Source organism: Salarias fasciatus, chromosome 6, assembly GCF_902148845.1.
Source record: "Salarias fasciatus chromosome 6, fSalaFa1.1, whole genome shotgun sequence".
Lineage (NCBI taxonomy): Eukaryota > Metazoa > Chordata > Actinopteri > Blenniiformes > Blenniidae > Salarias > Salarias fasciatus.
Genome location: NC_043750.1, coordinates 36,782,065 through 36,808,380, shown reverse-complemented (window position 1 = coordinate 36,808,380; position 26,316 = coordinate 36,782,065). Strand labels below are relative to the sequence as shown.

General features: G+C 47.2%; 1 protein-coding gene across 3 annotated transcripts in view; it reads right to left on the bottom strand.

The window, feature by feature from the left end:
• The window catches only part of LOC115390942 (regulator of G-protein signaling 12-like), a 43,019-nt gene extending 18,119 nt beyond the window's left edge, over positions 1 to 24,900 (bottom strand). For all 3 annotated transcript variants that reach the window (XM_030094997.1, XM_030094998.1, XM_030094999.1), the window contains exons 1-5: positions 24,830 to 24,900; positions 21,776 to 23,586; positions 21,184 to 21,417; positions 20,083 to 21,060; positions 14,242 to 14,361 (exon numbers count right to left, since the gene is read on the bottom strand). In XM_030094997.1, coding sequence (XP_029950857.1) covers positions 14,242 to 14,361; positions 20,083 to 21,060; positions 21,184 to 21,417; positions 21,776 to 22,867 — 2,424 coding nt within the window. In that variant the 5' untranslated portion in view covers positions 22,868 to 23,586; positions 24,830 to 24,900. The remainder of the gene's footprint in view (positions 1 to 14,241; positions 14,362 to 20,082; positions 21,061 to 21,183; positions 21,418 to 21,775; positions 23,587 to 24,829) is intronic.
• Between the last annotated feature and the right edge of the window lie 1,416 nt (positions 24,901 to 26,316).

Genomic DNA, 26,316 nt, shown 5'->3' with positions numbered 1-26,316 from the left:
TAGTTTCCATGTTGGACCACCAGTGGGAGGAGCTGTTTGTTTTTGTAATGTAACACTTTGTGAGAAGTCTTGGATGATTCAGGTGAAGTGAAATGACCACAGCAGTTTATCAATACTGGCTACAGGAGCGATCAAGCAAAAATTAAAAGAAATAAAAAGTTCCCATCCTTCAGTAGATGCAACACAAACAGCAGAGTTTCAGACAGCAGTGGGTGACTGACAATCGTCATTACAGTCACATGTGAGGAGGACGAAGTGAAGAAAATAACATGTAGAAACTCAGAATATGTGTGTGTGGCTGTACTTTAGATGGTTTCAGACGGGGCTCACTTTTATCCATACGAAAGTCGATATTTCAGTTCGTTGACATTTAAACCGTCTCATATGGAGTCCATTAGCAAGCGGCATGGCGGAAACTCTGCAAGTCTTTTCTTACCAGTCAAACTAAGAATCTGTAGCTACAGGACGCCTCCTGCTTTCAGTACACACATTTAATGCATTTGAAGAGAGTTTTTCTTTTTTTTTTACTGTGACATGATTTTATAACCACTGCCCCTTCAGCGCCCCGTTTGTCATAACGATGTGAAGTCTGGATAGAACACAACAGCGTGCGTTAACACTGCAACCTGGGACGGAGAATTTTGCAACTCTAACTGGTTAAATGTCAATGAGGATCTGTAAAACTGGGGAACGAGCCAGACCAATCAGCCATCAATAAGGCGGATTTATCTGTTTCTGATAAAGTTACAGCAGATACATCAATAGTTAAAGCAATATAGTTAATAATGTTCATCCACTAATGTTAGTCCTTCGAAAAAAGCTCGTTTTTTGGCGGTGAGCCTCCGTCGGCACATCTTGAAATAGAAATGAATGAGTCTTGTGAACCACTTTGTGGGATGCTTTTTTTTGTTGTTGTTTTGTTTTTGTTTTTTTTGTGGCGGGGAGATTCTAAGAAGTGCTTCGCTCCGAACAGCGATACAGTGGAAGTGCTGCAGACGGTTACACAATCAATTCACATCACTGTGAAAGATAAGACGGATGAATCACATGAGCGCACGACGCTCGCCGGCAACGCATGCGGATGGGAATCAGATGTCCAGAAACGTTTCTCTTTTCATGGCCCACAGGAATCACACTGAAATCTGCAAGATGCAGCTGGTTTCACTGGGCGCGCTCGGAATTTTCATTTCCCGGTGAGGATTAAATAAGGAAAAAAAAAGGTGCGGTTAAAACACGCCGTTTCCACTTTTCTTTGTCAGCAGGTCAAAACTTGTTTGCTTTCCAACATACTCCTGCTTTCCTGAAGCTAAAAGCCACCTTGTAGCCACACGCCTGGCCTGTTTATGTTGTTGTTTGTGTGTGTGTGTGTGTGTGTATGTGTGGGGAGTGCCCGGTCACTGTGCTCACAGGTCCCAGGTGGTTTATGAGCTGCGACTCGAGGGGACTCGGAGGCTTACATCATCTGTTATGGAGCCTGGACACCAGGATCCCAGTTCCTCTAAACACAGGCGGCGATTTACAGCTGGTCATTATCACGTCCAGAACAATATTAATGCTTCAGGAGCCGTGAAAGTCTGCTTAAACAACGTCAGGTTTGTGTACGAGACGGTCTGTTGTGCCGGACGAGACACAGAGCAGCCAGGACGAAAACGTCTGTGGGAGAAACCGTGAGGGATAACACACACACACACACACACCACACACACACACAAAGCCAGCAGTGTTTGCAGCACCGGGAGGAAGTCCAGGCTGCATCCCTGGATCCTAACTGCCACCTTTGGTAAGGAATGAGGCGCTGCTCTCACTTGTATACAAGAGGAAGATAACTGAAACACGGAGGAACAGCCAGCATTTCGGTCATGTGAGCGCTGGCATTACGTGAGGACGCCACACCTATAACTGAACAAATGACACACACACACACACAAACACACATGCTGTCCTTAAAAGGTGACGAAGTTTTCACACGCACACACACACACACACACTGGGAGCTGCAGAGGAAGCCGTCGTGCCAGCAGCCTCAGTGTGTGCCTGCCGGTGTGTTTACTTTCGAATATGAGGTGAATAGTGGCGGCTATTGAGGAGAGCGGAGTCGTCCTGCCAGGATCGGCAGCCGTAAAACCGCCCGGCTCCGAGCGGAGAGGATGAGGAGGACGATCCGATCCCGGCGACTCGGAGCGAGTCAGAAAACAAGGGGAAAATAAAAAAGTCAGCGCAGGTGTGAGCAGGGCGAGGACGCACAAACTTTCACCTCAATAAAACACAAGCAAACTATATCAATGTGTCAAAAGTCTCCTTTGCTCTTCTGATTTCAGCAAACATTTCAAAAATGTGCTCGAAAGTGAAATCGTCTGTGGCCGTTTGAGGAATTCCTGGATGAAACCCCGAATCCCTGCGAGGCATTGGGAATCAATATCCACTCCCAATGAAAGGAAGGAATGCAGATAATGTTTGCTTCCCTACAATAGAGCCACACAGGAGATGTGACTCAGAGGCTGAGCGGCTGATAAATGTCTGTTTGACTTGGCCGGCCGCCTCAAACACCGAGAGGAGAGGGAACAAGACGTAAACACAAATTAATGTGCTCTTAATGCCCGCGCCGTATCGCAGCTGCCCGTCCACACGCTGGATTAAGAGGATCTCGCCGGCCTCCTCTCCTCTTTGTCCTACGACTGCTGTCTAAAAGCCCAGAGAGGCCAGTGGGGAGAGATGTATAAACCATATGAGTGGCAGGGGCGCGTAGCGGGGAGCGCTCTGTCCGTCTGCATCAGCCCCGAGTCCCCGGCCTCGGCTACATCTGGCTCCCAGAGCAAGACAAACAGCCTGGAGCGGAGCGGAATCTTGTTAAGCCCTTCTCTCCTCCTGTGCCACCTCACCTTTACACACACTTCTCCTTTACACACACTTCTTCCTCAGCCTCGGTCAAGAATTCCACTTTCTGTATTTTGTCTTCATTCATCACGACTCATCATGTTGTTTTCCTTCCTGTCTGGAACTCCTCAGCACTTCGCTGCACTGAACAGTCCTTCCTCTCATAGATCCGTTTGTCTTAATTTCATCCTCCTGAAATGTTAGGGTGAAGCTACAGACAGTTGCTTCATGGATTTTTGTGCCACTTGGGCGACTCAACGCGACACCACACAGATCAACCTGTCCGTAAAACCGCCAGTGTCTGGGATGAAGAAGTCTTAAAGTACTCACAGCGTTGAAGTTCCAGACCCTCTTGAAGGAGAGCCTCTTCCTCAGGCTCATCCTGCTCTCCTCTCAGAGGAGGAAACGCCACAGCGGCTCGCTCTACATATCTGGACCACACACTCGCTCACACACAGATACACACACACACACACACACACACACGCGCTGACTCCAGTGTGTTCAGGAGCTATCTACAGCAGGAAATTCATGCACACAGCCGATTTGGATGGAGCCATGCCTCAGCTGGTCTGCACACACACATAAACAGACACACACACACAGACACAGACACACACACACACACACACAAACACGCCTCAGAGTCTATTTCAACTCTCTGCTAAAGTAGAACCTGTTGAATCACGGTTACTGTACACACTCCACACACTGAGCTGACACACTGACGAGGGAGTCCCATTCTCTCCCAGACACACACTCACACACACACACACACACACACAGCTCAGTTTCCATAGTGACACGCCCCCATCAGGCAACAGTTACCACGAAGGGGAGGGAACAAAGGTCAGCCTGCCAATCACGCTGCAGCACGGCCCGCACCTCTCCTCCCGTCTCCTCTTCCTCTGCGCCAGGTTTGGGATTAATCAAATCCGACCTGTACGAGTCTCCGCTTCCCTCATCGAGTTGAAAAAGAAAAAAAAAAAAAAAAAAGTGTTTCATTTCTGAAACGCGATGAAAGCGGAGAGGACGGAGACTTTCATGTTGATGTAGACCATGAATGGAAATCCTGCAGGTTTGTTCAAAAGGTCAAGTTGAAGCAAACAAAGGCAGTTCACAGGGCAGAGCAGCCCACTTCAGCACGCACACACACACACACACACACACACGCATATTAACAAAGACCGCAATGTGCACATGGCCTTGAGTCTACACCCAGCTCCACTTAATTTCCTGTTTTGGCAAAAGAAAAAAGAAAAGTGTGTTTCTTTCACTTAAAGCTCCATCCTCCATCCGACTGAAGTCACTGTCCTGACCGGGTGTCAGTTCCACAACACACACGGTGATGAATGGCTGCGTTTTTACCTGATGTGACTCCTGCAGGCTGCACGGTGCACTTACGTGTGTGTGTGTGTGTGTGTGTGTGTGTGTGTGATGCTGAAGCTGTGAGAAATGTAAATATTCCTCAAGCTGCAGATAAATAAGAGCTGAAACTGTTGAATTACGGCAACGTAAAGCATCGTTTTCCTCACATTTTCCTTTCAGAAAAGCTTGGTGTTTACATGGAAACGTTTTGAAAATCACTTTCGCTTCCATAAAAATGGCAGAAATGGTGAAAGTGTTGTCGTTTTCATGTTGGGCCACTAGTGGGTGCTGTTGTTTGTTTTTGTAATAGAGGACAATACACTACAAACACTAACAATAGAAGAACACTGACACTGTTCCACCTTGGGAGCCTTTCTCTAAAAGTTTCAGCGAAAATTTTGCGTTTTCATGTTTCACGTTTCCACGGTGACGGGGTTCACGCTGGAGTCGCCAGCTTTGATGTGTTGGAAAATATTTAAAGGTTTATTTGAACTTTTCACATTTGAATCCCTGCAGAAGGTCTTGAAACATGCTGCTTTTTTATTAAGTGACATTTTCAGGTGTATCAGAATCGACTTGAACTTATGCCTCGGTAATCCCGGCGTTTCATGTGGCTCCCTCGGGAAAATTAATTGCCCACCCTCGTTCAAGACCAAACGGCTAATTTATTAACTGGGAGAAAACCTGGCCGGCAAATCAATAAAGAAAATCAACATTAGTGGCACTCCCAGTGTCTTTTCTTGGTGTACTCCTGCCGCTGGGCTCTGATCACAGTTTGATGAGGACTAATCACAAACATCAAAGCAGTTCTCTTAAAGATCAGGAAATCTGTAAATATTCCGAGCAGAAGATGTGTTTGGGATTTTCCTCCCGACACACTGAGAAGCTCCAGAGGCTGAAAGCTGGACTTGCTGCTGCATATCGTTCCTAAAGTTAATGCTAACCTTCCAGGTCGCTGTATCATAGCAACATCAGGGCCGGCTCGGGCACTCGGCGCACCGGCTCCCATCGCACACACAGCCAGGCTGCCAGAGCACTAATTACCACAGCTTCTCCTGCTAAAGAGGCCGCCCAGTGGAAGCCTGATTAAAAAAAAAAAAAAAAAAAAAAAAAACATTTCAAGTTTGCCTGGTTCAGCTAATTAAGTGAAATGCAAGACAAAAGCCGACGAAGCCACAGCGTTCAAACCCGGGAGGCGGTATTCCAGCGCAGCGTCCCTGAACATCCCTGAAAGACGGATAAGAGGAAGTTTGACTTGACTGAAATCACACCACCAGGAAGAGAAGAGAGGAAAGACAAAAGTTCTCAGGACTCTGCTCCCCCCCCCCCCTCAGCCTGATTCCTGTGGTCGAGCCCAGCAGACCCGCTCTCTGGCTGGACCTCATTCATGCTCTGTTGTACCAGGAATTCAATATTTTCTGCAGATATCAGATAACATAAAAGGACACAGAAACTTTATTCGCCTGCATTCAGACAGAAGATATTAGGAAGTTTAAAGAGTAAACATGTAATTCACACGATCAAACCACAATTTTACATCTATAATATAAACCTACCTTCACCCCAACAATACATGATTAAATTACAGTTAAATTGGGTTATTAAGGCAATATTTGTCCTTATTTTACACATCTTTATAAAACATTTCTTCACATACCAGCTTTGTTTCTGGTATTCACAGAAAGAAATGATCTTAACTAGATAAAAGAATAAAGATTTTGATCAACCTGTGTCAAATAATGTGCTGTAATATTCTGCTAATACTAATCTGATAAGATCAGATCGGTATCTGAACATCAATCAATCAGAGTTTTAACTACAAAAATGGTTTTTCAGTTTATTGAGATATCCTGGCATCTTTAAACAGCTCTTTAGAGATAAACCTTAACGGCTTTTCTAACTTCCAAACTCTTCCAAAATAACAGTAATGAGTCAAACTTGAGAAAATACTCATGTGACACATGAAACATGTGCTGCTTGGGTAGAGTGATTGAACTGTGTACGACTGAACTTGACACTTCTGCCTTAAACTTCTGAACTTTGCTCCCTTTTGCCTTAGAAAACCTCGTCACACTCCGAATGAATGCGCAACATCACCTGATGAATCACAGTGAACCACAAGCGGCACCGGAGCCATCCTGACTGAACACAAGACTCTGATAAGAGACACAAGGTGAGAAACAGGAGGGGTGAAAATGAACGACGTGAAGGAATTCGTTTCATTGTGCCTTCAGAAGCGTATTTTCCAGCAGAGAAGGGTTTTATTTCTCAATCTCTCTCTTGAACTTAATAAAATTCAACAGTGCCCTCTGCTGTCGCCAGCCCGGTGAGACACCCAAACAGGACGAGCACATAAACATCTCATCTGTTCAGTTTCTCTTGGGTCTTCCGCAAAACGCTGGATTAAATCTCAACACGAGATTAATCAGTGGCAGAAAACGGAGGAGGAACCCGATCACCTTCGTGAACGCCAGCCTGGTCAAAATGAAGAAAGCCCGGCGCTCAGCCGTGTGGTAATTCTTGCAAATGCACCATTAGGCGGTCTAATGTTCCCATCTTGCTTTGAAGATGGCCCATTTGACTACTTTTGAAATTGAAATTAAAAAGGGCTCATGTGCTTCTCTTTTTGAACTTCGATTGGCCACGGCCGGCGGTTGAGTAACAGCTTCACAAAAAAAAAAAAAAAAGAAGAGAACTGGAGCAGAAATCTTAAGCATCATGATGAATCACGCCGAAAAAGTGAAAAGCGGCGGAATAAAGAGGGACACACAAGAGGATTTTCACCAAACAGCACCAACAGCGGCGGAGCGGAGCGGCGTCCGGTCAAACAAGCCCAAAACGTATCCCAGAGCTGAGAGGTCACATGACACGGTTTGACTTTGCTGATGCAGGAAACTGCAGCGTTTGGCACAAGAAGCACTTGTGATTCTTTGAAACGGGAGCAGCGTCTGATGCGACTCGCCGCCTCCCGAGGTGATTCGTGCACAGGAGCCGCGTTGATCCGGTCTCATCATCTGATTCTCTTTTCCGAGCACACTCTGCTTTCTGCTCCCAGGGGATGTCACGAGGAGCAGCGCGCGCACACACACACACACACATACACAGAATACACACACACACACAGAATACACACAATCCAGAAAGAAATGTGTTTGTAGCTTCTAGTCTCCGGTTGTGTCCTTTTTTGGGATGTGAATGAGTCTTTCTGATTGTGTGTGTGTGTGTGTGTGTGTGTGTGTGTCGGGTCAGAGGGCTGGCAGCCTTCTCTTTTCTCACTCCTGTGTTTAGTGAAATAATGTCCCGAGCTGCTTTCCACCACCGTGTCAAAACTCCCTCACTCAAAACTTCACACACACACACACACACACACTCACACACACACACACACACACACACACACATACAACTACGGGCCTGTTGCACGACTTAAACACATCATTTAGGAGGACATATTCCAGCTGCACACACTGCTAAATTCACCTGCTTCTATACATTTAACTGTCTGATCAGTTGCTCTGTTTTAATACCAGATTACTTCAGAGGAGATTCAAAAAGACGTGTTGGTATTGAAGGCACAGAGAGAAAGGATCAACAGGTTTCCCTTTAACAGCGCAGAGCCAAAACCCAGCCGGCCGATTGGCCCTCGCAAGTCACATGACCTGTCATTCCTGAGATAGGCCGCATAACCAAAGTTTCATGGCATTTCATTTATTTCAGCATGAACTGGATCGCAGGTGATCGCCGATTTAAAAAAAGAGAAGGAGAGGAGAAGTGGCATGCGACAGGTGAAGGTGTTCCGGAGGTGTGTGAAGCCTCGCAATCAGCAGCGACTGACATTTTTTTAATCAATATATTGTATTTTCAACTGATATTACAGAATCCGCAGCAGCAACGCTGATCTAGAACTGTCAATACTGGGAACGCAGTGTGAAGCCGGTGCGCTGAAGCGCAGGCTGCATCACACACACACACACACGCGCGCGCGCGCAGGCACACACATACAACACACACACACTCACAAAGTCTGACACAGACGCCCACGCTGCCGGTGTACTCACTGGATCCGTGGCTGTTTCAGAATCCACGCTCAAAGTTTGCTGCTCCATGAAGAAGGAGAGCAGTAAATCCTCAGCGCCGCGAGACAGAGCTCCCCTCGCCGCTCTCTGCCATCAGCTGTTGAATGTCTGCGCGCGCCAAGGAGACCGAGGGGTGACGGCTTGATTGCTCTCGAACGTCCAAACCGCTACAGAATGTCGCTGTCGCCAGACTCCCCTTCCCTCTCTCCCTCTCTCTCACTGTCATCCCCCTCCTCCTCCTCCTCCTCCTCGGTATCGTCTCCCTTGCCCTGCCTCTCAGCTCTCCCCCTCCTCCAGCTCTTGCTTTTGCACCCACCCCTCGAATAATTTCTATTCCACCCACACTGCTGTGGGCTCACACACACACACACACACACACACACACACACACACACACATGCAACAGGAATGCGTAGGCACGGCTGCGGAGGGAGACCCCTCGCCATTAAGGAAGACACCCACACATAAAATCGGCGTGGAGTTGAATGTGTTGCCCTCAGAGCTCCTCTGTCAGCTGCTTAGTATGCCCCACGCACGTCTGCGGCAAGAAGAGTAAACTGACATTCATGATGGAGGAGGAGGAGGAGGAGGAGGAGGAGGAGGAGGAGGAGGAGGAGGGGGGGTGTAAAATGCGTGAAACGGGGAGAAATGGATGCTCGGGGTGTTTGGAGATGACGGTCGCCCCTGGAAGAGGGAGACGGGGAGGTCATCCAGCCGACAGCAGCGATCGCTATCTGCAGCAGCGATCAGGCTGCCAGCAGCAGGAGTTAAGAAGTCGCTGCATTCTTCAACATGCCTTGACACAGCGAAAGTACTCACCCTAACACACACACCCGTCCTCCACTTGGCCCTGGGGTGAGGACAGCGAGTGGAGAACCACCTCACTCCAACAGGAAAACAATGTTTTTCCACATATCAACTTTTTCAGACACTTAGGATTTTGGTGTCTTTTGTCCCGTTCAGGACTTTTAGCGTTGATAGTATGGACTAAAAGAGTCCCTCCCCGTGTGACCAGTGGCAGGTGGAGTGAACGAGACGTCGCCTCTGAAGGTTTCCAGAGATCCGCGTGTTTAGTTTGGCTCAGCCTCGATGACGGATACTCCTCCTGATGCAACCTGATGCCACCGCCGCTCCGAAGCGAATAACACAGATCTCCTTCAAAGTGAGAGGCTCGTGAACATTTCGTCCTCAGTTAATATTTCATAAGCACAAACGCGAACGCTGGAAGGATTTGAGGGAGTTTGACGAGGACGAGACGAGAGCATCCTGAACTGGCGCGACCGATCTGTGGAGTTAAAGGGAAGGGGGCGAAGTTCACGACGAGGCGCTGCAGAGACGCCTGAAGAGCTCAGCGAACACTGAGGGCAGGACCGGTGAAGAGGGGTTAAAGCAGGGCCAAATGCACTCACTCGCTTGAAGACGTTTCCTGTCTCATCCGCGAGGGTCCTTCGGTGTAATGGAAGCCATGAGGCAAAATGACACAGGTTTATTTCTGTCTGTTGACCAGCAAACAACAGTTTTAGTTCAGGATCTGAGCCTGACAGAAGGTTCAATAAACTGATCTGAAAGTGAATCAAAAGACTGCTTGTTTATGAACTGAAAGCAAGAAGGACAAAGACGATTTCACCCTGCTTCCTCCAATCTGGCTTCTTCCCAAAGTTTAAACCCAATATAGAGACGACTGTTTCAGTAAATTATGCTCAAGAATAGCCGATTTAAAAATAAAGTCTCCCAGAACAGAAAAATCACAGGATCTGTAGGACGCCGCTCCGGTGTCGGAGTGCGGATCTAATTCTAGTGTCGAGGAAGTCGTCAGGTGGATGCCTCAGGGTCAAGGTCATGATATGAGGTGGTGATCAGCTTAAAGCTCCAAAGAGAGAAAAAAACACAAATAAACAGACTTCGTTTGTCTGTGAGAGGCCGGCTTCGGTTTGCTTTTGGAAGAGTGAAAACAAGGAGTCCTACAGAACTGACTGACCTTGTTAAAATGCTTCTACTTCCTGCAGAGTGACTCTGAACTCAAACTCTAATTGTTCATTTAACCAAACCGTAACCACGGTCTAACCTTTCTACCCCAAAACCACCTGGCTTCACCCGCCCACACAGACAGACATCCTGACCCTAACAGAGGATTCATGAAGGGTTAAAGCCTCGAAATCAGAGAAAAGCTCTGAACAGGACTTGAACAGTCACAGCCTGAGTTTAATCAAGATTTATTTAATATTTTCAACACAGCTGAACCTTTAATAGAATTAAATTTTTTTCTAATCAGGAAGTTTTTTTTTACTTTCCAGACTAATAAAGAAAGTCTTGTCAGAGTGCTTGATCTTACCTGTTTAATGACCGCCCTGTTGGTCCACTTCAGGCTCCGTTTACACGACGACGTTCCCAATGAAAACAGAAAACTTTCGTTGTGTTTTGAGGCGCCGTTTACACGACAACGTTACTCGGAGTCACTGAAAGCACAACTTTTTGAAAACAACTGAATTCTTTCCCATCAGACGATCAGACTGTTCCGTTAACGTGAACACTGAATAAAGTAAAAGTTTATATGTATCAAGATGTGGCCCCTTTAATTTCAGTGGATCAATCCCATAATGCTTTGCACTGAGACATTTTCAGTTTGTGACGTGTACAGAATCTCATAAGGTCAAAAATGGAACGAACCAGAGTTATCACGCTTGTGGTCCTTCTTTTTTCATGAGTTTTTAAACTGAAACATCAAATAAATCTTCTCTTTTTGAAAGTCTGATCAGGAAAAGGCGAGAAGGGACATTTTTTGCCGTGTGAACGGACGTCAGACCGACGCACAAAGCTCTGACTGGAGGAAATAACCAGATGTGACTTCTTCCATGGACTGGATCGAATCCCGGACCACAGCAGCGTCTCTGATCCGACTGATTCTTCAGTCGGATGGTTCATGATCGGTGCTGACTCAGAGTTGTAAAACACTGAGTCTGTTTATCTGCACAGTGAAAATCTGATTTATGGAGGATTTTTCAAGTGTTCCTGAAAGCAGCAGAATGTTTTGTGCTTCATCAGATAACAGTAGACGTCCAATTAGCGCAAATCAGATTAACACTCCTGGATTTCTCCAAATTCTCTGAGCTCACTACTTCACCTGATTGAACTCTTTAATTCCTTCTTTCACATCTGCACATGTCGCAAAGTAAAGGTGAAAAGAAGACTCCAGCTGACAATCTCCAACCCTGATTTGATGCATTTCGCCAATAAAGAGGAGCATCACCCTGTTATGCTCACCGTGGATCGAACTTATTCTGCGCACACCAATAACATCTTCGTGGTCGGCTCGGCGAGCTACGGCGCCAGTAAAGGCATCAGAAGCTGAAAGGATGGATTTTTCTTTTCTCTCTCTCTTTTTTTTTTTTTAAACAAGATGTGCCGCACATTGTGTCCTGTGCAGCAATGAGGGCATCATTTCCACTGCATCTGCTGCGTGCAGGAACACAGTGTTACACTGTACGGGCAAATAAATAAATATATTTCTGCTGCTGGATTTGTCTCCAAGACAAACACTTGAGCTCCAAAGGGGAGAAATTTGGTCTCCTCCCGCCCATCGCTGACGGCGGGGAAACAGCAGCAATCAGGCTTGCAATCAGCCCATTGTGCTGAAGTGTTTGGTGGCTATATTTGTGCATTTGACAACTCCATGATTATTTGTGACTGCTGTCATTTTCTACTTGGGTAAACAGCGCGCACGCGGGAGCGATTCAGACCCCGACCTGGTACGACAACTTGTGAATGGCTGCATGCGCATCAGTGTCTTTTAATTTTAATGGAGTGTTTTTATTTATAGTTTCTAAAACAGCAGCCTGTGGTTTTGAACATCAACAACGGAGTTCTGCTGCAATTATCCAACAACGATCGTCATTATACACGTGTGTTCACTGAGGTGGAAAAGTAAATTCATCAATGCAGAAAAGCGGGAATCCAGGATCAGGGAGCAGATGTGTAAGAGGGACTTCATCCCCGCTCACGGCCGCCTGCTGGCATCAGAGCTGTGCGCTTTAAGCTCCTCTACTGAACAATAACAAGGTAAGTAGCAGGCGTCAAGGTTTATCAAACAAATACATATAAAACACACACACACACACACCAAGCGCAGCGTGATGTGAAAAAACTGCAGCAGGAGCTTAAATAGCACAACTAACAAGATGGCTGAAAGCTGTATGTGTGTGTGTGTGTGTGTGTGTGTGCGCGCGCGTGTGTGTGTGCAGGTTGTAATTTCTGTCAGCTTGCACGATGTTTTATGCGTTTGCATCTGCACATATGGCTCTCGGTGTGTGCATGCGTGTGTGTGTGTGTGTCTTGGGGTAGTAACTTGTTTGTCTGTCAGCATGCATGATGTTCCAGGTATGTGTGTGTGTGTGTGTGTGTGCATATACGGCTGTGTGTGCGTGTGTGAGAATACATGTCTACATACTGTGGCTGTCTTTGTGGAGCAGCTTCACTAACGAGGCGAATGTCAGCTTGTTGCTCATCAGAGCTCATTAGAAGTGCAGACTAACACTTAGAACCCCATTACCACACACACACACACACACACACACACACACACACACACACACACACACACACACGCACACGCACACGCACACATCTCGAGCGCCTCTTCTTCCCTCCACCGACACAAAGCCCTCTCTGTTTGTGGACATTACTGCATGTGCAGTGAGAGGAAAAAGGCCTAACGACCGGAAGAAAAAGGTAGAATGGAAGCGGAGGGAGGGGTGGAGAAGAGCAAAAGAAGAGCGGAGCGCTGCCATGGGACGCTCTGGCAAGGCCACATCCACCCCTGTGAAGGCAGCACAATGCCGGGCGGCTGAAGTGAGCAGAGATTCCACGGCGCTCACCAGAATATGAACGTGACGGGAGGAGAGCGGCCGCGGACGTTAAGGCGGCGTTTGAGCCAAATCACAAAACAAAAAAAAAAAAAAAACAGGACGCACAAACACAAAAGCTGATTCTGAGGGACGGGATTCATTAAAGGTTTCCCTCACAGTTTGGGGTTCAACTTTTCCTGCAGGCTCCTCCTTCCCCGAGCTTCCTGTTGCTCTCCTCCGTGCCAACCAACGAGGGAAAAAAAAATGCCAAAAATGTATATGAGAAAACAAGATCACTACAGAAGCAGCAGTTATTTGCTTATCTCCTCCCGGGCTGCCCTAGACATCACTAAACGGCGGAAACCATTTAGCTTTCCTCTGATCTTTATCTGTCAAATCCCGGCTATGGTTATGAATTGTGCTGGAGACGGCTGGACGTTACTACAGTCCTGCCGTATTTACACACGAGACACATCCAGCGGCGCAAAACACATGAAGATTACTGGATCTACTGGTTCTCCTGCACGCCACGTCTCCACCAAATCTACTTGATTATCAACAATTATGTAACTGTTACTGCAAATGCAATGCTGTATATTAAATAATGAATACAAATGAAGAGGAGCAGCTGCCGTCACCTCAGACTTTATTTAGAGCTGAAACCGGGACTAAATAGGCATACTGTTCAACAAAACTCATGTTTCTCAAATGACTGCAGACTGGGTCATTTCTCGCAGCTAAAGCAGGAACAAAAGCGGAATTCCTGCAGCGCTGTAGCCACCCAGCACGCAGCGAGCAGGACGCAGTTAAGAAGTAGTTTTCTAATTCTCCGAAGTGTGCAGTCGTCTTGATCCTTGTCCACAAGGAGGAGGAATGCAATTTGTTGCCTTCTATAAGACGGATCTGTCTGTATGTTGCCACGGTGATGAGAGCGGAGGGTCTGAAGCGTCATGTGAGGATGTATGGTGAGCGTGAGCTGCTATTATTAGAGATGGTTGCTGCACGTGTGGCTCCAATGTGACAGCGGCGCAGCGGTCAGGGCTGAGCCGGAGCGCCGGCGCGAGGACGCGCATGGCCCTTACCTCCAGGTCGTCCAGGGAGCGCGCCAGGCTCAGGCGTTTGGAGCGTCCGAAGGAGCGGCGGGCCGCAGAGCGCTGGCCCAGAGGGGGGAATCCCATGGTCAGACCGCGGAAGCGTCCACCCTGAGGCCGGAGGAGAGAACATGATCAGTCCACAAGAGGACCTTCAGCTTCATTTATACACCAAACAGTCAAGTCACTTCACTGTATTGATTAACAAAAAAACCAAAACACACATAACTGTAACTAGGTAACAAGAACCAATGACTGATAGCCATATCAACCAGATGTATCGTGAATTCAACTTTTTATGTTCTGGAAGAGAAAATGTCCATTTTTTTTTACTGTTTCTCAGTCAAGCGTGTGTTTAAACTGACTGATGGAAGTTCTTTGTTTAGATGAAATCCCCCAGAGGCTTCAGTCCACAGACGGCAGAGCGTCGACCGGAGGGCAGCTCTACCTTCATCTATCAACCTAATATCTTCATCAGGCTTTATTCTTCACATCTTGCAACACATCTTGAAAAAAGAGCTGTCATTGTGTTGCTGTATTTTGATTTCTTATACTGTATTAGCTGTATTATTAGTCGCAGTGGAAAAAACAATAAATCAATGTCCACTCCATCCCCAAATCACAAAAAACACAGCAAAGTGAATGAACGCAACAATAAAAGGAGACGCTGACCCACTATAAGCCGACACACCGCCTCAGATCATCAGACATGAAGCTTCCTGACGTCCCACACACACAGTCAAAGAGACTCGCTTTTAGACAATGGCGTCTTTAAAAAACTGGCTGTAAATCACCCCAAGCTCATAACCTCCATTGTAAACGTTCGGTATGCTGTTTGAAACTGAAAGTAATTAAATTACTGCACTGAGGCGTGGGAAAATACGCTGAAGTTCACAGGAAAAACGTAAATCAGAATCAGAGTAATGAATGAGGTGTGTTTCTCAAACACACTGATAAAATGGTAAAAGTTTGGAAAAATGCTTCAAAAGAGAGACGGGAAGTAAAAAGAGAGCGGATATGAAGAAAAGAGGAAAGGGTTTGATCAGGGGAGTTCAACGGTTCAGAGGCCACAGACACACTGAGAGGCTTTACTTTGCTTTAGAGCAGAGCACATGAGATGAAAATATTCTGTAAATTCAAACAATTACTGCAGAAAATTACAACAATCTCAACATAAAGCAATTTTAATGGAAAATTCAGCTGCAAAATACAGTGAAACGTCCTAAAAACTTGCATGTTTTTACAAACTCCGTTAACTTCTCCTCATCTTCAACCCGTCGCCACGGCAGCCTCACGTAAACGTACCCGACTTAAATTAGTTTCAATATTTTTTAGAACCCTAAAAGTGAAAATATGTGTATTCATGAAGAGTTTAGTCTTTAAATCAGTGTAGAAACCTTGTATTTTCTAATAATTTGATGAATGCTCTGTAAGTAATCTGAATGATTGTCAAAAATGTAATGAAATCGTTTGCATTCAGTCTCCACGATGCAGCTGCTGTTATTTCATCAAAAGTTCAGGGACAGCCACATTTATCATAATTTAATAAAAGCCAATCTTGTTATCTGGGAGGATTGGATGTATTATTTTATTGCACGTCTATTGTTGACTCAGCTGTTAGTGTACCAGCTGCTTGTCAGGGTCTCAGGTTCATCCGTTATTAATAATTAGATTACTAATATGACATTTATTTATATAAACCGAAGCTGAAGACCTAATGAGACTGTGAAAACAGTGCAAACGGAGAGAAGGCGCCGTGCGTGTGCAGCTGTTTCTTCTGTCTGCCGAAGACGGCTTTCCCCCTTTTTCACCTAAACGTTAAATTCCGCATGTCAGACGCAAGCATGTGCGGTCCTGTGATTTAGCCCGAAGCGCCACATCGTGCTTCAGTCGAGCCCGCAGTGACGACAGAGCAGACGAGCGGAGGGACGCTGCAGAGCCGCCGCAGCTCGCTGGGCCATTCCACCCACGATGGGAGTCTGGACGGACTCAAAGCTCAAGCAAAAACTAAACCAATTCAGCGTGAAAATTGAAAGATTTAATGGAAGAGTCCATTTAAAATCATGATAAAAATAAAAATAAATATATAAAAAATTAATTCCATTTAAAAAACCCTCACTTGGCATATCTTGAAAATGCCTCTAAATCAAAGAAAATATTCAAATACTCATGAATTAAGTTAAAATTACTCATCAATCAATCGAAGGTGAATTTCTCACTTCATTTATTAAACTAGCATCCTCATGAGGATTTACTGATCACATTATCCCATTGGAAAATATGGCACCGTTACAGGTTTTCAGGGCATCTCTCTATCACTTATTAATTAAGAGATTATTTTAAGTATAATAAAGCATTAATAAAGCACTCTTCACCATTTGTGCCACTAATTGTATATACATGTTGTTTCAATTTATTTTGAGAAGGCATATATTGAATATAAAAATAGAATAGAATAGAATAGAACTACTTTCAGTTGCACTCTTCCTTCCCACTGCCCCAATGAGAAATTCCCAGTTAAATTGGGATCATGTTCACTTTTAACACATAGAAGTGAGATCCTCCTCACTTCCAGTTCTCTCTTTTTTCAACTGATAATATATAAAAGTATATTTTGGTCAAACCAATAAAAACACAGATTTTTTTTTTTCAATCAGTTAACAACTAAGGTTATTCTACAGTAGTGTAAACTGAGGAAAGACCAGTACGAGTGCAGCTTTTTCCTCTACTAAACATGTTTGCTTACCAACGTACTATTGTCTGATCAATATACATCACATTGTTCTTTATTATAATGTATCATTTGATCAATAAATATGATTTCTTGGATGCAGTGAATTAATTTTATTCCATATCATCAAATGTGGTGTCAAAAGGGTTCATCATGATCAGTGCCGTCTATCTTCTTAGTTTGATAAATAAAAACCTGGATCTTTCTGTAGACATGTTACCGTTTACAGTCGCTTGTCCGATAAGAGTTTAAGACTGTTTCTGACCAGTGAAGATCTACTGAAGCGGAAATCTATCCTTTCAACTATGTAACTTTTACACGAAGCCATAAATCGCTGCCTGAACAGGAGAAAATGAAGACGGGGGTCATTTAACTTTATGGTCCGCGGTCATTAACAGATGAGGTAACCAGAGTAAACCCAGAGCCGGACGGGACCAGAGCCGCTTTGATGTGTTCACAATTAGCCCCTGTTGTCTTTTCATCGTCACAGAACAACCGAAATGTCTCCTTTCTGCCCCTCTCGCAGATGGCACCGGGCTAATCTTCTGCTACTGTAGGGGAAAGCAAACACACACCAGCCCCGCTCGGCTAATGAGCAATTAATCAGCGCTGGCAGGTTTCACACCAGTTGGATGTGAGCGGCTGGTAAAGGCTGATCGTCTCCGCATTTCATCAGGCCATGACCACTGGTGTTGCCTGGATACTGAGTCAAGCCAGCATCTGTGTGTGTGTGTGTGTGTGTGTGGATGTGTGTGTGTGTGTGTGTGTGTGTGTGTGTGTGTGTGTGTGTGTGTGTGTGTGTGTGTGTGTGTCAGATAATGCAGATCTGAGGACTTGATTACATGTGTGCACACAGGCGCTCTCATCAGTCGCTTTTAAACGAATGCAAATGAAGCCTGAACAAAACATGAGGGTTTTTTTTTTTTAATTTTTTTGAAGAAAGGCCGAGGTTTGAGTTGCGGAGGAAACGATAAAGAGTCGACGTTCCTCAGCGGTGCTGCGGTTGTTCTGGGTGTGGCTGGACGAGGGCCGCTTCTTTTTCAGTTTTTTTTTTTTAGTTTTTTCTGAGAAAAATGTGAAATTTCAGAGGAAAACTCTTATCTGTGCAGCTGATCTCGTCTCGCCGTCTCTCTCTCTCACACACACAACGTAAAACCATACATCAAACACATACACACAATATGAGACTGTAAAATAACAATAATAACATATAATAACTAGTATAATGTGCACTTTGAAACTTTGATTGTTTTGCAGTAATAAACAAACTGAATGCACTGAGAGAGGTTACTCAACTATTTTTAACTTATTGCTCCAAGTGTTTGAACAGTAAGTCTTTTATTCACTCTCACACACACACCCACACACACACACACACACACACACAGAAGCAGAGGCTTCTGACACTTGGACATCGTGACGAGAAACTGTCACCCAGCGAGCAATCAGCGCTCCATCTCCAGTCAGAGCCGCAGCATCACGATGATGCCGGTGCCACTTCCATCAGCGTGCAATCGCTCATTTCTGCACGTTCGCCACATTTTCACACTTTTTTCTCTCAGATTTTCTCCCCGTCTCGAGGAGGCTTCAACTTTTGCCCGTCAAAACATCTGTCACAGCTGACATCGGGCTTTTTTTTTTTAAGAACCTGAAAAGCTGAAATTACCTCCCACGGACAGCCAGCGTGTGGGAGCGGAGGGAGCGGAGGGAGGTTTAGGTGGTGAAACAGTGCCACCGTGTGTCAGCCGGCGAGAGGGGAGAGAGGAGGACGCCTCCGGATCTTCAACAAGTTATTATTCTGAAAGCCTGAAAGAACGCAAACGGCTCACCGCGAGTCTCCAGTCCCACAAAATGTTGAGGGGAGCAGCGTCCAGCTTCCTGCCGCCGGCCCTGGAAACACTTCCTGCCATTGTCCCCGAGCCGAGCGTCCCCGAGCCGTCGACCCCGCGGAGCCTCCGGCACACAGACTGATGCTGCTCCTGCTTCCTACACTCACACCGTCCACGGGCTACAGCAGAAGGAATCCAGCCCGGCTGGATTTATCTGTCTGTCTTTGTCTGCATCTCCTACTTTCTGTTCTCTAAAAGCTGCCAGGAGAAAAAACAAAAAATCTCTGATTTGTTTAACCTTTTCTTCCGTCACTGGTTTCACATTTATTAATACAAAAAGGCCTGATTTTACTGAAAAAAAGCTGAGATTATTTAGTTTTTACTCTGGGTTATGATGGATGATCAGACTGAAATAGCTCAAGTTGTAGTGCTGACAGCACTTTTTAAAGATAAATACTCTCATCTGGTGTTTTAAATGGTGAAATCGACAACAGATCCCACACATTTCAATAAAACTTACAGTAGTGGCACAAAATAAAACCATCCATGTCATTTTTAGGCCATTACATCAAAGAAAGCCAAAGTTAAGACAGATTATCTTTACAAATTGGGACAAAATGACCTAAAAAATAAACAGAAGTGTTTAAATTATGTAAGGCAAAACTAGAATATACTTCATTTCTACTTCTGAAAGGCTCCTGAACCACGGTGCTGTTCCCTTTAAGGGAAACAGGTGGTTTTCAGATGAAGGCAGATATCTGCCTCCATGCATAATACATGATCTGATACTGGAGTCGTGAGGATAAATAACTTATCAATCCACTTGCACTGGCCGGGCGCAGGGAGCCAACTGGCACGCTGACATTAATTCACCGCGCTACGAGGGTGTCGGGTGGGCCGCGCGTGGCTTACGCTCATTCTCACCGAGTGAGGAAGGTTTTATGTGCAGAGTGAAAAAGTTCACGCTCCACGCCGGCGAGGCCTCGGGAAAGAGAGGGCGAGAGTGCAAACGAGAGCGCAGGGATGAGCGCCGATGGATTTATGGCCTCAATAAACTGGACTTGGACACACTGGGCTCGGGGTAAATTTCCACAGCAGGGATGTGTGATGGGGGATGCTGCAGACTGCAGGGCTTCTCATCTCCCGGTCACTTTTAACACGGCTCTCCCACAAAACACACGCTGGCACGGCACGTCAGTGAATGCTCTACTGTTGGAATTACCAGCTCCAGATGGAAGAACTCGACTTTACTAACTTGATTCAAAGTCGTACCTTTTTCTCGGCGTCCTTGGCGTTGCCTCCTCGCTTCTTCTCCGCTCCGCCGCGCTCCCGTTCTCCGGAGCCGAACAGCTTCTTGGCCCACTCATCCTTGTGGACGGCCAGCCGGTGGGTGTGAGGGTGCGAGGGAGGGGGCGGCTGGCTCCCTCCGGGCGGAGGCAGGTGGTCCCCGGGGGCCAGCGGAGCCCTGTAGCGGTCGGCCGGGATCTTGCTCATGGGTGGCGGCAGGGTGCTGCAGTTGGCGGACGACCAGCCGTCGGTGGACTCGGCGTAGGACTCCTGGTCGCTGCTCAGGCCCTGCAGGTGGCTGTGGTGGTGCTGCTGCCGCCAGTCTCGCAGCACATGGACTGGCAGCCAGCGCTGCGGCTCCGCCCCCGCGCCTCCCCCGCCCACCCTCCTGTCTCCTCCCCCCGCGGCTCCTCCCAGCTTGCCCGGGGAGTAGTGGTGTGGGTGGACGCCTCGGGAGTGCCTGCCGGGGACGTCGGGGTGAGCCAGGGGGAGGGGGTGGGGGAGGTCCGCCAGGTGCGGGTCGTGGCGGTAGTGGCCGTTTCTCAGCATGGGAGGGGGAGGGGGCGGAGGCGGGAGAGCGGCGGCTGCCGCTGCTCCCAGGGTGGGGCTCCAGGCCTGCTGAGACGGAGGGGGGCTGTCCCACAGGCGCGGCCCGGAGCTGTGGTTGTGATTGGGCGGCCCCCCGAGGTCGACCAGAAGCACCCTGTTGCTCTTCTCCTCCGGGAGGAAGTTCCCGATGCCGCTGTCGCTGTTGCTGCTGGTGCTGTGGTTCTGCTGGGCGTCGTTGTCCGGGTCGTGGAAGGCCCGGGCCCGGACGCCCTCGATGTTGTCCCCCATGTCCCGGTAGAGGACGGAGACGAACTGGAGCAGAGGCTGAGAGCTGGGGGGGAACTCCAGGCAGCCCCCGGTGTCCGGATCAGGAGTGCATTCGAAGCCAAACCTCATGGCCACTCCGAGGTGGACCTGAGCGAAGAGCAGTCTCCGTCAGTTCATCTTTTATCAACTTACTTTTCTGGTAGAAAACATCCACAAACAGTCCAATTACATCTTGAGCCAATCGCACTTCACTCTTTTCTGTGTTGTTACCTGATGGAGACAAAGCTCCGGGTCCACGATGAAGACGTGGCAGGAAGTCCTCAAGCCGGCCTCGTCGTCCCGTCCGTTGAAGAAGTGGTCGTGGTCGTCGGTGGCCTGCATGGTGACCAGGCCGAAGAAGCGCCGGTCGTCGGGGCAACACGCACTGAAAGCCAGCTTCTCTGCGGGGTAGGTGGCGAGGATCTGACCTCTGTCACTGCACAGCCGCACGCTGTCGTGCATGACCTGAGGAAGGCAAGTGTATGAAGTCATTTAAAGCTTTTTTGCCTTTAAAATGAACTGCTATAAGTTAATAACAGTGCAGAATACATCCCCATTCTGATGGAAACAGTTCTTGCACGACACAAGATTTAGAGGCTACAGCATCTAATGATCAATATCAAATCTTTCTTTTTTTTAATTATAAGATGTGAAATACAGTGTTAAATTGATCATATTAAAACTTCTTGAGTGAATTTCCTGAATGATCAAATCTTAGATGTTTAGGAACTTAGCGGTAGCTGAAATTAAGATTCAAGCAAAAACTACAAAAAGAATGAAAGAAACTGCCCACAGGTGAGAGAAGTACCAAAGTGAGTCCCACCTTCATGAGGACCAGTGAATGAATCTTCTGCTCGGCCCGGAGGCGCCTCATGCTCCCTCGGATGGCTTGGATACTGTCGCTCTCCAGGTTCGTCCCTGTGGAGGCCAGTTCGATGGACCCCAGGTACCCGACGATCATTCCCACGTTGAGGATCCCTTCGGCGGGCTCCAGACCCAGGTCGCCCCCGTCCCCTACGTCCACATCCTGCTCCTCGTGATGGTGCAGGTGGAGATGCCGGAAGTCGGGCTCCAGGAAGACCGAGTCGTCGTTGAGAACTTGAGCCATCTCCTCTTCGGACAGCAGGTTGGGGTTGCTCTGGGACCGCGAGGAGGAGCGGTACGGAGGGAACTCGGGGTCGGAGAGCGGGCGGGGCTTGGAGGAGGAGCTGGCCCCGGGTCTGTCCTTGTCCGAGCTGCTGGAGGAGTGGCTGGAGTTCTCAAAGATCATGTTGAAGATCCCTCCAGACTGCAGCTCTGCCACCACCTTCTCCGCCCGGTTGATGCCCAGCTGCTTGGAGTCCAGCTTGGGTTTGTACCAGCCTGCGCGGCCTCCGCAGGCCGACCGGCTGTTGTTGTTGTTGTTGACGCTGTTGTCATAGAAACCGTCCAGCTCGTCGTCACTGGAGCAGGAGTCCAGGTAAGACGCCGCCGCGGCGCTGCTGCTGTGGTGGCGGCCGCCCGCCGCCCGCTGGTGGTGGTGGTGGTGCCGCCTGTGCCGCTCCCCCTCGGCGATGACGAGCTTCAAGACGCCGGAGCAGCGTCCGATCAGCTTGACCACGTCCTCGTGCGACGCCTTGGAGACGTTAATGTCGTTGACGGAGAGGATGTAGTCCCCGGAGCGCAGCCCCACGTAGTCCGCCGGACTCCCCTTCAGGATGCAGCTCAGGACACAGGGGCTCTGGCCCGACAGCGTGAAGCCGTAGCCCGTCCGCCCTCTGGCCACCTCCACCGCCCGAATCCGGCCCTGCTGGCTGAAAGAGGAGGGAGGCGGCGGAGGAGGGAAGTTCATCCCACCTCCACCACCACCGGAGCGCCTTTTAGATGATGCATCCATCTGCCTGGACATCGCTCCAGGAAACTTTCTCTGGTCCATTGACTCAGTCACTTGTATTTGCAGGAGGCAGAGCTTTCAGATATCAGCTTGAAGCAACCCCCAGCTTCAAAGCGTTGGACACCTTCTCTCCTCAAACTTCCTTTCAAATCAGGTTTAATTCTAGCCGAGGCTGCTGCAGATGAATCTGTGCCATAGCTTAATGTTGTGGGATCTGCCTTAAAGCTCTGAGCACCTCTCCTCTGCTCCAACTGCATTCATGTGACACTTCTGCATGTCATGAACGTTGCGTCTTCTCTCTCCTGTAGTCTGTGCTTTCCCTCTCTGACCTCTGTCTCTCTCTCTACCTTCCTGCAGGTATCTCTGTCTCCTGAGCCGCAGGCCCATGATCTCTGCTGTTCACTGACTGGCATCTATGCTGTTGAACAGGTTGAAACAGACGTCCGTCGACCTCCCAGACAGGCGTCTTTTGTCGTTTTCTTTCAGTTAAAAGTAAATGCCGTGTAAGTGTTTATCTGCTTCAGATGGCCACATGAACAAAAGCTGATTTATATTTCACTTTGCAGTCATCATAAATCCTCAGGCATGAAAACACACCACGTCCAGGGTCTGTCTTCCTCCAGGAGCCCCGCTGTCACGCCGCAATGGAAAAATGAGCATCGGCTCCAAATGCAGCGGAGGGATGAGAAGCTGGCCTCAGTTTTGGCACGGCCTCGCGAGCCATCCCATCCTGGTGTGACCCTCACCTCCGGGCAGGTCACCTGAAGCACAGAAAGCGAGCAAATCAGGAGAGTTTTCCTCAGTTCACCCTGTTTGACTTCAGTTCCTATCACATTTCTTGCTCATAGATTAAAGGTGAGGATGATGCAGTGTTGTAGTCTATACCAGTAATCCCCAAACAGACTGGCCCAACCTTTTACTGTATTTTGCACCAGAAGATCTAAAAATTGGCAATATGACATGATTGCAGTAATTTACGGTAGAATTATTTGGTTCTGCAAAACTAAAGACATTTTTCATCACATAAACTACATAAAATTGGGGCTGAATTCATGATTTGATGTGAAAAACTGGCTGATGAAACATTGAAACTGTGCAAGCCGAAGCAGCATCAGTCGACCAAACAACCCGTATTGTATTTCAAAAATTTGGGCCCTTCAAGAATAAGGTTCGGAACCTTTGTTGTTGTGTTGAGGGGAGGAGGTTAATGGTGACACACCTGAGCAGGTAGCTGCAGGGCAGATCTGACAGGTGAACAAGTCCTGCCTACTTCACCCGCCAGAGGACCAGCTTTCTACTCATGTCTGACCTCTTGCGCCGCATTATCTTTGATTTTCATGCAAGAAATTAAAGAGCTCTCTGCGACTTTTTCACTTTAGCTGACTCGGTAGTTGAGTTAGCTGAGCCATGCTAGCAGCGTTAGCCCCTCTCGGACAGCGGTGTCAGGACAGAGGGGGAAAAACACACTTTGTTACTTTCACAGGGAAACATGCGTGTTTTCTTGTCAGTTCACTTAAGTTAACTTTAAAAAGGTGTTTTTTTTTTCTCTTGCCGTTACTTGTCCCTCAGAAGTGCATCCACCCGTGCTTAAACCCTAGTCCCGCCCCCTCCGCTTCCAGATCTGTGGAATGTCGGCGCGTAACCATGGCAACGGCGCTGTACACAGACTCTTACGCTCCTGTCATTGGCGCTCCCGGCTGTCAATCAGACCGTGAACAGTTATCCGGACAAATTAGCCAAAGTTTGATTGAGAAATCCGAAATAAATACAGAAAATAGTTAAACCACAAACCAATAAAAGTTCACTTTTAACGATAAATGCGTTTTATTTGAAGCGGAGTGAACGGATGTGTGTTATCAAGCTGCGCTCTGCACGTATGAGACAACAGCTGGCTGGAGGAGATCTGAGTTGTAAAAAAGTAGTTAAATCTGAGGTGGGAGCTGTTTTTTTATTTCCCTACATGTTTTTAAAAAACACGTTTGAACCATTTTAATGAAGACTTACTTGAATGAGTCCAGCGGTGATGCTCTCTCCATAGCCGCGTAGCTAAGGTTAGGTGGGTAAACAAAAGAAAGACTGCACCATCTGGCGAAGTGGCCTTAAGGAGGAGGTCTGCAGGAGGAGGAGGAGGAGGAGGAGGGAGGTGTGTTTAAAGGAGGGTTTACAGGGGGGACACTAACAAACTAATGCACCCACACCCCAAAAACACTCTCCTGAAACACTTTGTATTCTCAACAATGTGTGGGGGGAATCTGAAGTGCACATCTGCAAGAAACCTGCATATTTCTGTGTCCTAAAGTTAGAGGTGTGTGTTTAGAGGAGGGTTTACTCCAACCTCATGCAATCAGACCCAAAATACAATCTCCCTAAATACTTCATACTCTCATCAATGCGTGCGGAGGGACTTGGAGTGCACATATGCAGAAAAATTGCATTTCTGTGTCATTAAATCAAAGAGGTGTTTCCAAAGCAACTCAGCATTAATTTAATGTTTACATGAGGATATCTGGGGGGACGCCTCCAAAATCCTGTAATTATACTCAAAAACCCTTGCAATTAAGAGTTCATATTTTTAATCAATGTGTGGGGGAGCCTGAAGTGCACATCTGCCAGAAACTTGTAGAATTTAATGTCCCAAAAAGTCAGACGTTTGTTTGGAGGTATTACAGGTGGGACACATTCAAACTCCTAAAATCACAAAAAATTCTTTATTACTTCATATTCTCATCAGTGTGTGTGGAGGGACTTAAAGTGCACATCTGCAAGAAACCTGCACATTTCAGTACCTCAAAAAGTCAGAGATGTGTGTTTCTAAAGCAGATCAACATCCATCTTGTGTGTTTGGGGTTCAGTAAGGAGAGTTTACTGAACTAAAGCCTCCAACATCACGATTAAGTGTTGATTAGATTCTGTAAAGTTGATCCATAAGCAGCATTAATACCTGTGCCATCCTGATTTCAGTGAACCATATGGCAGCTGCCTGGTAATCCTGTTAATACGTTTTAATCACACCACCCCTCTCGATGGGCACTATCAAACAAGAGCATGTTTCCACCGTGTGTTTAGTTCATTAAAGGCTGAGTAAAGGAAACGGTACAAAATGTGATATCTGGCCTGTGGGGGTGGGTTTGTTGTCTGGAAACAGGCTCCACTCTGTTTGCAGTTGGCTGGCAACAGCTCGTTTGTTTCTGGCCGAGCCGAAGATAAGGCGGCACGTTTCACGTGGCCGTATCCTCGCTGGTTGATTGTGTTAGAGGCAGTTAATAGATCCTGCGAGTGCCAGGCTGACCCGACTCCGACATTATCTGCAAACCCATAAAACACCCGCAGCTGGTTACACGAGCAAAATCACATCTCAGGGCAGTTTAACGTCTTTAAATAATTTATTTGTTTCTACAACAGACCATATGCAGTGATTAATCTCTTTGAAAATAATGTCATTAACTGAAATACACAATCTCTTTCAGTCTTGTTTTCACAGGCAATTGTAA